Source organism: Hemibagrus wyckioides, linkage group LG13, assembly GCF_019097595.1.
Source record: "Hemibagrus wyckioides isolate EC202008001 linkage group LG13, SWU_Hwy_1.0, whole genome shotgun sequence".
NCBI lineage: Eukaryota > Metazoa > Chordata > Actinopteri > Siluriformes > Bagridae > Hemibagrus > Hemibagrus wyckioides.
The window spans coordinates 13,205,799-13,224,192 of NC_080722.1; the positions used below are offsets into that span (position 1 = coordinate 13,205,799).

The following is an 18,394-nucleotide window of genomic DNA, read 5'->3' on the forward strand; positions in this document are numbered from 1 at the left end:
GCAAAGGGTGGGCCAACTCCATATTAAATTCATGTGTATTCAAAGGCAGATGTCCCAGTTTGGGCCTGGCTCACAGTCTCCGCTCTAATTCATCCCTGTTCTATCTGGACTGTCAAGTTCCTCCACACCCAACTTGCTCATCCATCTCTTTATGGATGTTGCTTTGTGCACTGGTGTACAGTCATGTTGGAACAGGAAGGGATCATCCTCAAACTGTTCCCACAAAGTTGGGAGCATGAAATTGTCCAAAATGTATTGGTATGCTGAAGCATTAAGAGTTCCTTTCAGTGGAACTAAGGGGCCAAGCCAAACTCCTGAACTCTAATGATTTAGAGGGGTGTCTCAAAACCTTTGCCAATATAGTGTATTTCCCAATATTTAACATTTTCCCATTATTTAATTTTGAACAATAAAACGAGACTGACAGGAACAATAACATAACTTTTTTATTTTTCAGAAATGTTCATTGCCCATGTCGTTTGATAATTTTATGATGATTCCTAAATATTATACAACATTATGGTAGTGTTATTGACTGTAAGATACCGATCCAGGAAGTGGTCACGTGAAGAACGAACGAACGACTCAGACCCGAAGACTCGGAGATGAACGAATCATTTCTGTTTCCGGTACAGACTGCGTAGCCTAAGCCCATGAGGCTGTCACGTGATGAACGAACGACTCGGGAGATGAACTAATCCAGTTTCCCGCACAGAACGGACAGGATGTTGCGCATGCGCAGTCAATACCAAAATGAATGAATCGCTCTTTGAGACGGCTCGTTGTTCCCGAGTCATATTAAGGATTCGTTCGAAATGAATGAATGGTTCATGAACTACACATCACTAGTTCAAATAATCTCTGTTAAAAAAACAACAAACTATTAGTAAGATTTATATTTCAAAGCCAAAACTGTACCATAGTGATAAACGCTTGTCTCGACGCTTGACGCTCAATATACATCATTATTAATATAAATTACACGTAATCACAACAGTACATTGCAATCTTACAAGATGTCTAAAGACATAAAAATACACTTTTATGGTGAAATACATTGGGCTTTTGGCTGCGTTAAGAAAAAACCCTACTTTGAACTTGTTGGCTTGTTGCACCAAACAGTGGTTCAAATAAAGTTTCGAGTTTCAAACAGCTTTGGAAAAATGGCGGCCCCCATGACTTGGAGGAGACTTGTGTACTCTGTTTACACTCCGGCTCTCTCTGGAATTTTCTCTAAAATTTCGGACAGGTTCTTTAGGACACGTGACAGAAGAAGAGGGTAATTTTTAAGTTATCGTTATCCTGATTAAAAAGATGTTTCGTCATTCAGCGCTTTATTGGATGCTTGTCGATGTGTAGGTTATCCATGCAGTCAGACATCACGCTCTGCTTTATTAACCTCTAGAGCTAGTCATATAGACTCAAAGACAAAAATATTCGTGATGCCCAGATCACTTACCTAGAGTAATTATATAAAGTACTTTATTATTAGTATTATTATTAGTATTATTTTTTTATTATTATTCAACGTAAACAATGTATGTAATGTCTTACATAATGTCAATGCATTGCCTTGCGTTAGCTTGACGTTACACTTTGTCTGGTGTTTATAATAAATTATATCTATTAAGTCTATTGCCTTTGTGAGGGTTATACTGCCGCTGATGAGGTGGATACAGTGCTCTTCTGTAATGTGTTCTCTAGCGTATTTCCACCGAATGACAAAATAATATATATATATATATATATATTAAACAACAATTTTAAATATATCACAATTACCATGACTAAAAAAGCTCACTGTCATCCACTGTATTGTTTCAAACACCTAAAAATCAACAACTTGGAACTGGAACAAAGGTTTACATCAAATGATAAAAGAATATAACTTCATTTCTATGTTTTAGATGCAAAGGATTTGGACACTGGATTTTCATAAATAATAGTATTGGGGGGATGTGGTAGTTTAGTGGTTAAGGTGTTGGACTACTGATCAGAAGGTTGTGAGTTTGAATCCCAGGTCCACCAAGCTGCCACTGCTGGGCCCCTGTGCAAGGCCCTTAACCCTTGAGATAAGGGAAGACATAAGGGCATCTGCCAAATGCTTGAAATATGTAAATAGCATTAAGTAATGTTTAATTTTAGGACAAAAATACGGTTAATTTAGATTATTGATAAACAGTAAGTGTGCTTTTCACAAGGCTCCACATATTAGCACATGCAGTTTTGCTTGTCTGTAGGTATTAAAATACATGAAGCTTAATGAATTGAATTGCCACAGTTCTGAAAAGTAGTCAACCCAGGACAGTGTTCACCTGGATAGGTTTTGGTGTTGAAGGCTTCCCACGTTGAAAGGTGAATAAAGTCCAATGTAGAGATAGTAGTAGAACAGGCAGATTTTAGTGTGATGCTCTGAATCTTTGTGTATACCAAATTGTGCCAAATAGTATTACAACATTTTCAGTGTGCTGTCAATCAGTAACCTATTATTGATTACTTTTAAGTGGTTTCTTACAGGTATAGTTTTCTGGAAAAAGGAACAGTCACATGAGCCTCTGATGGGGCAGGAAGTCACTATATAGCTGTAATGACTATTTTGTGCTACAGTAAATAAGAGGATTTCTTGCAGGAAACTTTTTAGAACAGTCTGTTTAGGGTGCACAGTTTTGATTGCATTTCCAAGCATTTGGAAATATTTGAGGATAAGATCCTGCTACAGCCAAATCACTGTCAGTTGTAGTGTGTACCTGTTTAGCAGTAATAAAAAGATTATTTGGTTCCTTTTTTCGATTAAACACAGGAAATGACGCTCTCTTTGCCACATTGTACATAGCAACCTCAAGCAGTTTCATTTAGTTTTGGACACTTAGTTTGTGGTTCACATTTTCTAGTTTAGTTTTTTGGATCTCTGTCAACTTGTATCTGCATCCTGATTTGACATACCTGCTCATGTTCCTGATCTGTCACTAAAGGAATTTTTTTGCAATCTTGCCCATGATTGATGGGCTAATTAGTGCTTTTATTCCCAGTGTTGCAAAACCTTGTAATCCTTGTTGTTTAACTGATATTTTTTCCACTTGAAGGAGGTACACATTATTTTTTCTAGATTGAAAGCCAACCCTATGTATAACATGGGTTGTGTGCGAGTTACTGTCTGCAGTTGTGAACAGGTGAAGTAGTGGACACTCCACTGATTTCATGCTATTCTAAACTCCTATTTCAGAATACTGAAGAACACAACGTGACTTTTGTGTATTGAGACTATTGGAGGACTAAAACCGGTCGTTTAAAAAAAATAAGTTTAAAATTGATATTTGTGCCTCAGAACCTAACAGTGGCCACACATTGGGCACTGATGACCCACATGACAAGTGTTTAAAGTCCAGAGGTTTCGATTTGTGTTATGTTTTTAGGACAACACACCTGGCTTTAAATGACAGCATGTACCTGGATGTTTATTTGTTCACATATAGTTTGGACATCTTTAATTAGAGTGAATCTAATTTAATTAGTGGAACTCATGTTGGGATTCCATGTGCCATAGTTTTAACAGAATTTGAATACAGTGTTTTGCTGTTCTTTGTTTTTGAATCAGTATGTATAGGCCTACAGATACACTTTACCTGAATGCTGAAATGAATAAGAACAGGTGTGAACACAGTCTTTATTGGTTGGACTGTTTTTTTGAGCGAGTGACAGTTATCAGATAATAGAAGGCAGGAGTAAATAGGTGCAGACACAGCCAGTGACTCATGCCAGTCTTTTGTTTTATTTGATTTCTTCTAGGGTGTTTACAGCACGTACAGGGTCATGGTTTCTGGAAGCTCAAAAGGCACCTCCTTCCTTTTGTTTTGAGAAGAAAAATTTGAATTTGTGTGGTCAAAGTGGGTTCTGCCGAGAAAAACACGTCTGGGATCGGTTTGTGTGAACTCCAGATGACCTTGGTATTTGGCAGAAGATCTGAGCATAACTGTAGAGTTAGACTTCATGCTGTCTATCCCGGGCCGTATTATTGCCTTCCCGTTATCTGAGTACTGTCGTTTTTGGCACTCTTGCACTCTGTTTAGGTAGCTGTGCTGCGCTGCGTTTCTCCAGAGTGATATTGAATATACTGAACGTATCAAGTGTTAAAAGAAAAGAAAATGCTTGACATTAAACATTAGCCTTTGCTAGCTTACTTACAGAATCATTTTTTGAGGCAAAGAACCATCTAAGATTCTGGCATTTATTTTGCTTATAATAAATACATACAACTACAGTTTTGTTTAGTATCGTTTGTGCTAAATATTTTAAAGTTTAGCAATCTCTCTTAGTACTTTAGTTTCATTCTTTCATATTGCCATTACCAGTGTAAAAGTTATACACATGGAAAATAGTATTTTTTAAAATATATATATATATGTATATATATATATATATATATATATATATATATATATATATATATATATATATATATATATATATATATATATATATATATATACATATACACTATATTGCCAAAAGTATTCGCTCACCTGCCTTGACTCGCATATGAACTTAAGTGACATCCCATTCCTAATCCATAGGGTTCAATATGACGTCGGTCCACCCTTTGCAGCTATAACAGCTTCAACTCTTCTGGGAAGGCTGTCCACAAGGTTTAGGAGTGTGTTTATGGGAATTTTTGACCATTCTTCCAGAAGCGCATTTGTGAGGTCACACACTGATGTTGGACGAGAAGGCCTGGCTCTCAGTCTCCACTCTAATTCATCCCAAAGGTGTTCTATCGGGTTGAGGTCAGGACTCTGTGCAGGCCAGTCAAGTTCATCCACACCAAACTCACTCATCCATGTCTTTATGGACCTTGCTTTGGTCACTGGTGCACAGTCATGTTGGAAGAGGAAGGGGCCAGCTCCAAACTGTTCCCACAAAGTTGGGAGCATGGAATTGTCCAAAATGTCTTGGTATGCTGAAGCATTCAGAGTTCCTTTCACTGGAACTAAGGGGCCAAGCCCAGCTCCTGAAAAACAACCCCACACCATAATCCCCCCTCCACCAAACTTTACACTTGGCACAATGCAGTCAGACAAGTACCGTTCTCCTGGCAACCGCCAAACCCAGACTCGTCCATCAGATTGCCAGATGGAGAAGCGCGATTTGTCACTCCAGAGAACGCGTCTCCACTGCTCTAGAGTCCAGTGGCGGCGTGCTTTACACCACTGCATCCGACGCTTTGCATTGCACTTGGTGATGTATGGCTTGGATGCAGCTGCTCGGCCATGGAAACCCATTCCATGAAGCTCTCTGCGCACTGTTCTTGAGCTAATCTGAAGGCCACATGAAGTTTGGAGGTCTGTAGCGATTGACTCTGCAGAAAGTTGGCGACCTCTTCGCACTATGCGCCTCAGCATCCGCTGACCCCGCTCCGTCAGTTTACGTGGCCTACCACTTCGTGGCTGAGTTGCTGTCGTTCCCAAACACTTCCACGTTCTTATAATACAGCTGACAGTTGACTGTGGAATATTTAGGAGCGAGGAAATTTCACGACTGGATTTGTTGCACAGGTGGCATCCTATCACAGTTCCACACTGGAATTCACTGAGCTCCTGAGAGCGACCCATTCTTTCATAAATGTTTGTAAAAACAGTCTGCATGCCTAGGTGCTTGATTTTATACACCTGTGGCCATGGAAGTGATTGGAACACCTGATTCTGATTATTTGGATGGGTGAGCGAATACTTTTGGCAATATAGTGTGTGTGTGTATATATATATATTTATCACACCAAATACTCTGAATTACTGTTTATAAACTGAATAATCTATCCTTCTGTACCAACCAATTCAGTCTTGTGTTCAGTGAGTGGCTAGTGTGTTTGACAAGCGACACTTGGTTCATGGACTTCTTGTGGTGAAGGAATCTCTAGTGAAATTGTTTCTTCTACCGAAGCATTTTCATGATGTGTATAAAGACCATAAAGTTCATTTTATAGCAGACACGTTTAGCGTTTTACACAACACCACTGCACTGCAATTGCACAGCTTCCAGTACACTCCTGTGTGTTAATCAGTGTTGAAATAAACTGCACTCAACAAGTAATGCATGCAGGACAAGTGTGGGTTCTAGCTAGAAATAATGTAATGGCAGAGCATAAAAAGAGACTTGACCTTGAAAAATGACGAGCTTTTATGATCAAAATTTAAGCATCATTTCTTTTCTTATGGCCAAAATTAGGTGCATCCCTTATCTCGAGTATGTAGTATTATTTAAATGTATTCATTTGGTCAGTTCTTTCATCCAAAGCTTTGTGCTTCATATTTAAAAAATGAAGCACAAAGCAATAGCTTGTATCTGGAGCATCAACACTGGAATGCTGATGGCTGTTTTTGAACTTTGCCTGTCAGTCACTAAAGCACATCCTTAACTTCTAAACTCCTGCTTTTCTACCAAATAACACTATCAGCAGCTATTTACCTTGGAGGATGTTGCACATGCCAGGTTTTGTCAGATATTTTGTAATGCTGTAATTTAGGGCGTCTGTGGTTTTCTCAATCCACGTTCATCATTTTGCAAACTTTGAATTCTTTCTAGCCATTGTCAGCATTAGCCAGCATAGTGTTGAAACATCTCCATTACATACTCAGGTTTAGGAAATGTTTCCAGAGTACAGTCACTGTTTAGCAAGATGCTGAAGTCACTCTGTCTGTATTTCAGAGTGTGAAGTTTCACTCTTTACTGGAAAAGAGAAGGTGGAACATGAGTGTGTAACTAGTTTTTCTTTATGACGCTTTCACACCTTGTGCAAATCTACTTTTTATCTTTGGTTCAGATGTAGGTCATGTGTATGATGATAGAATTATAGTATAGTATAGTTTTAAATAATTTATATTTTATTGTCCTAACCAACATTAGGAAAATATTAATAGTACATATTTCATAGAATTTCGCCTATTGGTAATAGGTATGGGAAATATTGACATGTCATTAACTGGTAGTTAGCAATTTGAGTATTCAAGTTCTACTATTCTATGTTTTCTATCTTTTCTCTATTAAATGTACTTTACAAAACTTTCTAAAAAAAAATTCTGAGGCCTTGTAAAAAGTTCTTCATCAAAGCACCTCAAGTTCTTGAACAACCAGAGAAGACCCTCATGTGCAAATGCTTTGTTGCCTTGAAACAGTTATTTTAAGTGTGAAATCTAATTGCATTCACCTGTAAGCCCATTGTAATCTTGAAGTAAAACAAGAACAAATGTATTGTTTGTTCCCCTTTTTAAGCGCTGCTTTCATCAAGATGTTGAAACGGGGAAAACGACTCTGAAGAAATGCATTAACCAGAAATGATCTCATTCTGGCTCATTGTCTCACATGCATGTTCAAACCTCATCACAGTTTCAACACATCTACGTGTACAGCTTTAGAAGGAAGTCCATTTCCTTAAGAGGCCCTTTTTTCTGTGTTCTTTTATTTTAGTCATGACAAATTTGCAGACAGTTTCCTTCCCTGTATAGGATATGTCTCCCCTTCATCCTTTTTTTTTTTCTTTTTTCTTTTTTTTTTTTTTTTTAAATATTTATCTTCCCTGCTTTATTCACTTTGTAGGTCCACACTGCTGCTCCTGGCACCTCTCCTGGCAGATACAGACTCTCTGGTGTCCAGACTGCCAGGCTCCACTGAGGGTCTCCACACACGCTTCCACTGGATTGCTGACCATGTGCCAGCATTCAGAGTTCCAGGGGGCCGTATACACGTCCTCCACTCCCCTGATGAGTTCTATCAGGCGATGAAGGTGTGTGGGTGTGGCTGTGGGATGAGAGAGAGAGAGAGGGAGAGGGGGTTTGTGTGCCTTAAATTTAAGTTAAGCTTGCTGCATATCTGTCTATTTATCGCATTTCATTCGAACCAAAATTAGTGTGTGAAGCAAGTGCTTCAATTGAAGACTTGAGTTTTATGAGTGTGAGAGACCCTAAAAGTAAAAGAAACCCAATGTCAAGCTCTAATTTTGAGATCTTCATGTCCTTTAGCTTGCTGGTACAGAAACCTGATGCACTGATACTGTGAAGTGACTAGCAGGTCAGATTTTGCCGGAGCATGGCTGTGTAAGAAATTTGAACATACTGATATGGGACAAATTGAGATCTGCAGTTAGAGATCTAATCATCAGACACATACACTATATTGCCAAAAGTATTCGCTCACCTGCCGTGACTCGCATATGAACTTAAGTGACATCCCATTCCTAATCCATAGGGTTCAATATGATGTCGGTCCACCCCTTGCAGCTATAACAGCTTCAACTCTTCTGGGAAGGCTGTCCACAAGGTTTAGGAGTGTGTTTATGGGAATTTTTGACCATTCTTCCAGAAGCGCATTTGTGAGGTCACACACTGATGTTGGACGAGAAGGCCGGTCTCTCAGTCTCCGCTCTAATTCATCCCAAAGGTGTTCTATCGGGTTGAGGTCAGGACTCTGTGCAGGCCAGTCAAGTTCATCCACACCAGACTCTGTCATCCATGTCTTTATGGACCTTGCTTTGTGCACTGGTGCACAGTCATGTTGGAAGAGGAAGGGGCCAGCTACAAACTGTTCCCACAAAGTTGGGAGCATGGAATTGTCCAAAATGTCTTGGTATGCTGAAGCATTCAGAGTTCCTTTCACTGGAACTAAGGGGCCAAGCCCAGCTCCTGAAAAACAACCCCACACCATAATCCCCCCTCCACCAAACTTTACACTTGGCACAATGCAGTCAGACAAGTACTGTTCTCCTCGCAACCGCCAAACCCAGACTCGTCCATCAGATTGCCAGATGGAGAAGTGCGATTCGTCACTCCAGAGAACGCGTCTCCACTGCTCTAGAGTCCAGTGGCGGCGTGCTTTACACCACTGCATCCGACGCTTTGCATTGCACTTGGTGATGTATGGCTTGGATGCAGCTGCTCGGCCATGGAAACCCATTCCATGAAGCTCTCTGCGCACTGTTCTTGAGCTAATCTGAAGGCCACATGAAGTTTGGAGGTCTGTAGCGATTGACTCTGCAGAAAGTTGGCGACCTCTTCACACTATGCGCCTCAGCATCCGCTGACCCCGCTCCGTCAGTTTATGTGGCCTACCACTTCGTGGCTGAGTTGCTGTCGTTCCCAAACACTTCCACGTTCTTATAATACAGCTGACAGTTGACTGTGGAATATTTAGGAGTGAGGAAATTTCACGACTGGATTTGTTGCACAGGTGGCATCCTATCACAGTTCCACGCTGGAATTCACTGAGCTCCTGAGAGCGACCCATTCTTTCACAAATGTTTGTAAAAACAGTCTGCATGCCTAGGTGCTTGATTTTATACACCTGTGGCCATGGAAGTGATTGGAACACCTGATTCTGATTATTTGGATGGGTGAGCGAATACTTTTGGCAATATAGTGTATATAGAAGTCTGGCAGACTGTACATGTATCATGACTTTAAATGAGGGCACTTTTAATGCTACATTGTGTTGACCTCTTTAATATTGCATGTTTGATAAATTAAAGCTACTAGCTCACAATTGAAATCTATAAGGTAATTATTGTCCAAGAGTTAATACAAAATGTAATGTTTTACAAATAAAAAAAGCCATGTTCATTTCTGGGAAACGATTAATAATATTTTAATGGAATGAAATATACTTGGTCAGTTGCCAGTATACACTGTATGGCCAAAAGTATGTGGCAACCTGACCATCACGCCCATATGAGCTTATTGAACATCCAATTTTAGTCCTCTTTTTTTTTTTTGCTCTTCTCCTAGGTTTTAGCACATGGCTATGGGGACTGTGGGACCTGGCTGTGTGAAGGCCCATGTGTTTAAAAACTGTATATTTTGGCCATATAGTGTATTGGAACACAGTGTCTGTGTAACATTCAACGCCAATGCCTTTAATTTGTTGACCGTGTGCTTCTTTATGTTTGTACAGGCACGAATCAAGACAGCCAGAAGTAGAGTAGTGATTGCATCCTTGTATCTTGGCACAGGACCACTAGAGCAAGATCTTGTATGTTTTCATCAAGTATTTTTTCTTCCAGTTTAATTGTGTATAAGTTGCAGGGGTATTGTGAATTAATAAGCTCTTAGGCTAAACAGAAGGTAACAGCTAATGAATTCAGCAACAACGTAATGGTGTTTGCAGAAAATAATGAATGCTATAAAATATTTCATTATATATTTAACAGGTGGGTAATGATTTATCTCTTGCACTTTTCTGGTAGGTTGATTGTATGGAGCAGGCACTCAAACGCTCTCAGGAAGAAGTTGCTGCTGATTTAAAAGTGTCTGTGCTACTTGACTACACACGGGGATCAAGAGGTTTGGAATACTGTTGTCTCTGATGCTTTTGCTCTTTCTTTCTCTTATGTTCTCTTTACCATTAAAAATAAAATTCCGTACATAACCAGTACGACAGCATGCCTCCACTCTTCCTGAAACACCCCCATTCATCTCCCTACTTCCTTTTTTGTGAAATGACTGAGCTGTCTGTGTGGAATGTGTGTACGAGTATCTGTGTGGTAATATTACTGTATAATATTTGTGTTTGTTCCAGGAAAGAATAACTCTCGAACTATGCTGTTGCCGTTGCTGCAGCGTTTTCCAGAGCAGATGCGTGTGTCTTTGTATCACACTCCAGACCTGCGTGGGCTGCTACGCCTCCTGGTGCCTGAACGCTTCAATGAGACTATTGGCGTACAGCATATCAAGGTTTACCTGTTTGACAACAGTCTCATCATCAGTGGGTATGAACTGATGGACACTCATACTTACATTATCTGTTGAGTGTGTTCCTGCTGTACATTCACATGCAATAAACCACAGAATGCTACGGTTCAATGTGTGTGAGAATGCGGAAAGGGCAACTGAATGTTGCTTAATGTTTTTATACATTTTATAAATGTTCTGTAAGTTTTTTTTTTTTTTTTTTTTGCATAGCATTTGTGTGATTTTTAGAAATTAAAAACATTTTGTTTAAACAAACGCATGCCGAACTTTAACCCTGAAGCATCACAGGTTTGAAGGTTGTTTTAAATATATTATAAAGATAAAGAAGATTACAATGACAGTATGTGTCAAAATGTTGGTTCAGGTTTTATATCCTTCTTCTTGTTATGTATAATAAACACTACTGAGTAGGTGGAGTTTTACCAGTAAGGGTTGGTCACCAGTAACCTGACACATCAGACATGTTTGATCATTCATATAATCTTCTTTCACAGAGCTAATCTAAGTGAATCGTACTTCACTAATCGCCAAGATCGGTATGTGCTGTTGGAGGACTGCCAAGAGGTGGCTGATTTCTTTGCAGAGTTAGTGGGAGCAGTGGGCGACGTATCCCTGCAGCTTGCACCTGATGACAGTGTTCACATGATGGAAGGAATGGTGCACCCTTACAAAGGCAAGTCCACGAAGCAGGATGTCTTTGAAATACGGCACCAAAAAAGCTACGTAATTGCTGTGATTTCAGAAGTGCTTAAGGAAGATGAAAGTCCACTGGATTGTTCTTTGTAATAAACAGTGCATTAATACACACCCACTAACCTGGTTGAATATAGTGACACAAACATTTTCTTGTAGTCCTTGCATTTTCTATATCAAATCCAATTCCTTATCTATAAGATTCCGAAGAAACACTGGTGACCTTTCAGTGGTGCGTTCATACTGCTCCCCAAGCCCTCAGACAAGTGAATGAGTGATTTATTCTGCCTCCATAAGCCCAGATCTGTAATCCTAGCACCATCACAGAGAAGCCAGCGCCGGACCATGACATAACTGGTCCAGAACGAGACTACAGTTCATCACACATCCCAGAAATAGAGTGGTGATGTCATCTTTCTGGTGGTAAACGATCTGCGAATGGAGGGAGGTAGGGCGGGTGGAATGGATAGATGAACGGGAAGGTGAGATCTAGGTCTTGCTGGAGTCTGCCGGGATAGTAATAACAATAATAATATAAAAGAGATGAGCTAATGTGCTGAGAGTGAGGGAAGAGCATTAGGGAAAACAATGACTGGCATGTCATTAAAAAGAATAACAAGGAATGACCAGTAGCCGCATATGTAATTAGATTACTTTTTATATCATCACACATTCCTAATAAATTAAACAGAGGAGCGAGAAAGCCTGAGCATACACCCTCTTTTCAGTGAACTGGAGAGATGGCTCATTGAGAAGCCCATCTGCTGACTGTGCACTTCATTGCCTGTGTAGCTCCAGTAATCGGATCCCCTTGCCTGTCGGTAAAAGCAGCTGAACTCCACAGCCCTCTTAACTGGATGTGTTTGGTCCTCCGAGGCTTTAGAGGCTTGGGGTTTCTGGTGCACTGCCTGCGGGGAAAGCCCCTGTGTTCACCATTAAAGCAACGCTTGTTTGCCCGACACATTTGTGGCTTTACTTCCTTATTGCATTTCTCAAAACAGTCTTCCAATCAGCCTCTCCCACTCCATTCTTAACATATCATCACTGTGGAGAGTGCCACCAAACTGGCCCCAGATCAGTTAGATTTGCCTGTACATTGAACTTATTCATTATTTACAGATTGCATCTCTTTCTCTGACTCACTATGCCACATTATGTCTCGCAGAGGCGCCAGGCTTTGACAGAGCGCCTTTCCAGATGGTCAGCAGTTATTGACCTGCGTCTCTGAGGTTTGGATCATGCATTTGCAAGATCCTTATATGAGCAACAGCCTCTCATGGAGGGCCTATCAAATGAAAAAGTCATTTTGGCAGTGGTGTTTAATAAGTATCTACATCAGTTTTAAACCAGACTGGACTGCTGAATGTCATGAACACTAAAAAGGAAAAGATAAGAGTCCTCACCTAGTTTCATCTCTGTTTATTTGTACCCGCAGCATTAGCCAGAGTTTCACCTCTTATTCTATTTTTTAATTCTCAGGTAATCGGGTAGATTTCTCAGCTTCAGCACAGCGGCGGATTATGGACGTAATGAATTTAGCCAAGACACGACAGCACATGCAGGAGTTGGATTCTTTCTCAAATGTGGAATGTCAAGAAGAGCACAGTGACACGTGGGTTTTCCCACTTGTGCAAATGAAACCTTTGGGTATCCAGTTGGATGAGGAGGTAACACAGAAACTGCTGATGGAGGCCGATGGGGACTCCACAGTCTATCTAACATCAGGCTACTTTAACCTGACACAAACCTACATGAGACTAGTACTGGGAGCTGCCGCAGATTACCGTATCCTCATGGCCTCACCAGAGGTCAATGGTTTTTTTGGGGCCAAAGGTGTAGCAGGTGCCATTCCCGAAGCTTACATTCACCTTGCCCATCAGTTCTATAGCAAGGTAAGCAAGTACTCTTTTTAGCTAGTGTTCCTTTCTTGTTGCATGGGACATGCTAAATATACAACCCCTCTAAAAGTATTGGAAAGGGCAAGGCCAGTTCATTTGTTGTTTTGTTATACACAGAAGACATTTGGGTTTTAGATCGAAAGATGAATCTGAGATAAGATGGTTAGCTTTCATTTCCTGCTATGTATATCCTGATGTGTTACATAGCACACATTTTTAGATGTGTGAGTATAGGTATGTTATACATATAGAGACATACAGTCTTAAAGTAAAAAACAATTAATATTTGGTTGCATATCCCTTGCTTGCAATAATTGCAATTGTGATTCTTTTCCAGGCTTCTGTAGCTCCTTTCAGTTATTGTTTGTGCTTAGTTGTTTGGATTGTTTGGGTTTCCCCCTTCAGTCTCCTCTTCAGGAGGTGAACTGTTGCTCAGATGGGATAAGATCTGGTGATTGACTTGGCCAGACTAAAACCTTCCAGTTGCTCCCTTCTGTGATTGTTGGTAGAGTGTTTTGGATCATTATCTTGCTGTATGAAGTTCATCTGAAGTTGAAGCATCCTAATTAGATTGGATGCAGTTCACTGTAAATTGACCTACAGAATGTTTCTGTAGACTTTCTTAACTCATTCTGTGGCTTCCATCATGAGTTGCATAATCAATAAAGAATAGTAAGGCTGTTCCAGAAGCAGCTATGCAAGCCCAAGTCTTGACACTACCTCCACTGTTTCATCAATAAGCTTGCATGTTTTGGATGAAGAGCAGATCCTTTTTCTCACCACAATTTGGCCTTTCTATCACTTTGGTAGAGGTTTATCTTGGTTCCAGAACTTTTGTAACTAATCCTGTGGTATGGCCTCTATATCTTCATCAGTCTTCTTTAAATGATGGATTGTGATACTGTTACCCCTGCACTACTTGCTGGTGATGTCACTGACGGTGTTGGGGTTCTAACAAGGTTTCTGTCATCAACTGTTGTTATTTTCCTTGGGAGATGTTACTGTGCTTGTACTAGATGTACTAGTGCTTTTTTTTGTCCTGTTGGCTATGCCCACTGCTTGTGCAGTGGCTTTGTTTGATATTCCCTTTTTTTTTTTATAATGGCTTGCTTTTCTCCCATAGACAGCTTTCTGGTCTGGTTTATCATTTTTAATAACAAATGCATCCTTCACAGGAGAAACCCAGGGCTCAAACCTAGAGTAGACATTCTGAGCTATTAATTGTTTACACAATAAATTGAACAGGGCACACCTGGGCAACAAGATACAACTGTCAATCAAACAAAATGTGCTGTCTTTTAACACATCTAGACATCAAGAATTTCTGATCTGTCTTCTCATATTCATCATACCCACACATCAGGATTCTACAAGAGCACATATGTATGTTGGTCTGGGAAGACATACTGGATGTCACTGTGGATGAATACTGGCAATGAATGTAGATAATGTTTTTATTATTATTATTATTTTTAATCTTTTCAAATCTCTCTACAAAGACCTTGTTGAGTAATGAGCCAGTTTCAGAAATACAGCAGTAAAAATACTCAGTCCACCCAAAGATGTCTAAAACCATGCTAGCTTGGTGTTATTTTCTTCACAGTGAGCATCAAGCTGATCAAGCAGTTGGATAGCTATGTGCTGTAACAAAACACACATAAGACTAATCAGTCCATTCTGTAATCCAGCTGTAAAAATGCTGGAATGGAATCTTTAAAGGCAATTTCTCCTGCATTACTTTTGAGGGTAACAAGATTTATAGTGCTGCAACTTTACTTGTGTTTTGAGATATATACAAAATAGAAACATATTTCAATTCAGAAACTACTACTACAAATGCATTGTAGAAAATTGTGCCATGTGAAGGGTTTTCCCCAGCTGCCACATACACGTTACCAAGGCACATTCTAATCATCCATTCACCCAAATTTATGTACCTCAGCTGTGATGTCCACAGGGTTGGTATGAAATAGTGGTGCTTTTTCTGTCGCAGCACAACGTTTATAGACTAATGCTGCGGTTATTTATATATAGGTGTGTGAACTGGGTCAACAGGATAGAGTCCACCTTCATGAGTACCATCGGCCTGATTGGACTTTCCATGCCAAAGGTGAGTGGAATTTATTCTTTGCCCTGGTTTATATCATTAGTTAACTGTATTATTAGAGGCCCTGTCGTTAAATAAACCCTGTAATTAACCCTCTAGTAAACACTGTAGCCTAGCTGATAAACTCCTCCCAAGATCTATTTTCTGTTGTGATGGCCTCTGATCTATCCATTCAAATTCAGGGACTCACTGCCAGAACATTTTATCAGTAAATCAGAGGTCAGTTTTCTTCAACTTCTGCTGAATTTGAATGCATTTACACTCTATTGTTTCAGAATTTCAAATGCAGCTCTGGGAGAGGCAAAAACATCATTTATCCAATACTCCTGCTCCTGGTTTTATAAAGTTACTTTTATTTTGCTGCATATTTTAATACCTAATCAGAGTGCATGAAATGGCTTCAAACGTTCACGTGATAGAGTTCCTCGGTTTGAAGAGACCGGGAGGGAAGATACAAGAAAAGAGTAAGAGACTCAGAGTTCAGTAAATATGGGCAGCATCAGTGCAATTCAATTTCATGCTCCCGTTGAGAAGTCCCGCTTATTAGATAAAGCCTTGTCAATGCCGTCATTTCTAGTAAACACAGGAGCAGAAGTGGGAATAGACAGGGTGCAGAGGTCCTCTTGGTCAAGCAGGAAAAGAATCAATGACCATTAACTGGCATTCTGGCCCTCTGCCTACGATAGACCTATTCACCCCAGGCAGGGGCCAATGAGCTGGAATAAGTGATTAAGTGAGAGATGAACATAGAGGCAGGCTTGGAGAGGAGAGAGAGGTTATTTGTATGAGGTAGTAACTCCCTTAACTAGACTGTTTTCAAATTGAGTGATTTAGTCCAGGCACAGAGTAGGATCAAATTACCTCAAAGCCTTTTGGGATACATAATTAATAGTTTGTACATACAAGGAAATCCTGAGTAATAAGTTTTGAGTAGCTTCCCGTCAGTTGTGTTACCTGATATTCAACTATCTTAGGATAAAATGGTTCTGATGTATTTTATGTGGAATTAGGTAGAGATTTTTCTTGCATGCAGTGATTACATCATAGTTAGATTTTTTTTTAAGCTTTGTAAATGTTGAAGATGACATATTTTGGATTGTTGACTGTTTCTGTCTTCGCACTGAAGATGTGGAAGGATTGTTCTGAAATACCAACGTATCATATTTCATGTTCAGAGTTTCCTGTAAGGGATGAATAGAGGCCACGTTTGTTGTTGAACTCACAAATCCAGTGCCAGCAAAGAAACGTTGCCAAATTGAAATAGGGCCGTCTAATCTGGGTAATGTTCACGCACATCCTGGTAGCTTATAGGCTTGTGATTTCTTAAGGAAAAAAAAGACATGACCAACAAAACTCGCATGAATTAACTTTTCTTTTAAAATTTCTTTTAAAATATGTTCCCTAGTGATTGAGCTTATTAAATGTGTGTATGTGCATGATGGTAATTAAGCCTCAAGTTAACTTTTCTGTCCTTACAGGACTCTGGTACTACCTGGAAGGAAACAACCACCCCTGCCTGACTCTTATAGGCTCACCCAATTTTGGTTATCGCTCTGTGCACAGAGACATAGAGGCTCAGATAGCCATAGTAACAGAAAATGATGAACTCCAGACTCAACTGCAACAGGTCAGAGTCTCTCGTGCATAAAGATATTTTGCTCATTATATAATTAATCATAACTGTTTCTGAACACTGTGTCTTATATAATCCTGTAACTAAAAGGATCATATTACAGTTTATCAAAAATGCCTTTGCATCCCCTGCAGTTTATCCCATAATATATGATCAGACCATGTGAGCCATGTGATCCTTCTGGGAAACCTGTATGTGAGTGGTAATAAAGCTTGAGTAACCATAAATGGGGTCAGATGCTCTTTAACTCTTTGGACAAGCTGAGGTTCCTGTCAGTCTTTAGCAGATGGAAGTTATATAAGCTTATAGCTACAGCACTCTCTGCCCTTCCCTACACAAACCCAGTCACTAGCTAACAAATATGATGAATTCAGTCAGCATAGTCTAAGGTCCAGTACAGCCTGTGAAATTGTTTGCACTACTATGCCAAATTCTATGCTGTTTATTTTGCTGACATAGCAAAACCACCATAAGCACATGATGCTCTGTTTAGGCTTCTTTGGGAATTGTTTCATTTGAAGAAGCCACTTATAAAAAAAAAAAATTAAAAAAAATGTGGCATTTTCTGCCTGAAACATCAGTTACTCAATGTTAATTTCTTGTTTATGGAAAAGTTGTAAAAAAAAAAAAAAATCACACAATCATTTTGTAGTACTGAATATCAGTATTGCTGTAATTACATGTAGCCAAAACACAGCCACGCAGAATTTCAGTATAACAACACTCCCTTCTTTTACAATATTTCTTAATTAAACCACCATGAGACCTGGGTGCTGATTTACTACTAATTGCATGGTATTTATTCAATGCTGCCAGACTAGTTCAAGATTCAATATTTATTAAAAACTATTCATACTGTTGGTTTTCTTTGTCCTTCAGGAGCAAGACATGTTGTACCGGAGGTCCACAGAGGTGTCCGGCTCCACCTTTAAACAACCTAACCGTTACGTGAAGTTATGGGTGAAACTGGTCACTCCTCTAATTAAGAACTTCTTCTGAGACACTGCATGCCTGAGTGGTTAGACCTCTTATAGTCTATACACCAGGTTGGTTCATTTTAGACTTGGTGTGCCAACTACACTACTAAGGAGCCTGTGCTCTTTATATTAAAAGAAATAACCTTGCTTCAGTTGATGAGGTGATTAGCTGATGAAATGAATCTAATGGAAAACAGGTATACTGTGTTTAACAGTCAATACTGGGAACTGTTACCATCAATACCTCATTTACCTGGGATTTAAAGAGACCATGAAATGCTTTTGTGTACAAGAAGATACAAAAACAGCATTTTTGTTGTTATTTTGGTTTGTCTGAAGCACACTCAAAGTTTTGG

General features: G+C 39.7%; 1 protein-coding gene across 1 annotated transcript; it reads left to right on the forward strand.

The window, feature by feature from the left end:
* The first annotated feature begins 1,148 nt into the window (after window positions 1–1,148).
* Window positions 1,149–18,077, forward strand: LOC131363134 (CDP-diacylglycerol--glycerol-3-phosphate 3-phosphatidyltransferase, mitochondrial). Its single transcript, XM_058405401.1, has 10 exons — window positions 1,149–1,279; window positions 7,588–7,774; window positions 9,934–10,011; window positions 10,226–10,322; window positions 10,558–10,747; window positions 11,225–11,403; window positions 12,903–13,315; window positions 15,356–15,431; window positions 16,907–17,055; window positions 17,941–18,077. Exons 1-10 carry the CDS (start codon window positions 1,164–1,166, stop codon window positions 18,058–18,060), a joined length of 1,605 nt encoding a protein of 534 aa, XP_058261384.1. The 5' UTR covers window positions 1,149–1,163; the 3' UTR covers window positions 18,061–18,077.
* Window positions 18,078–18,394: the final 317 nt, after the last annotated feature.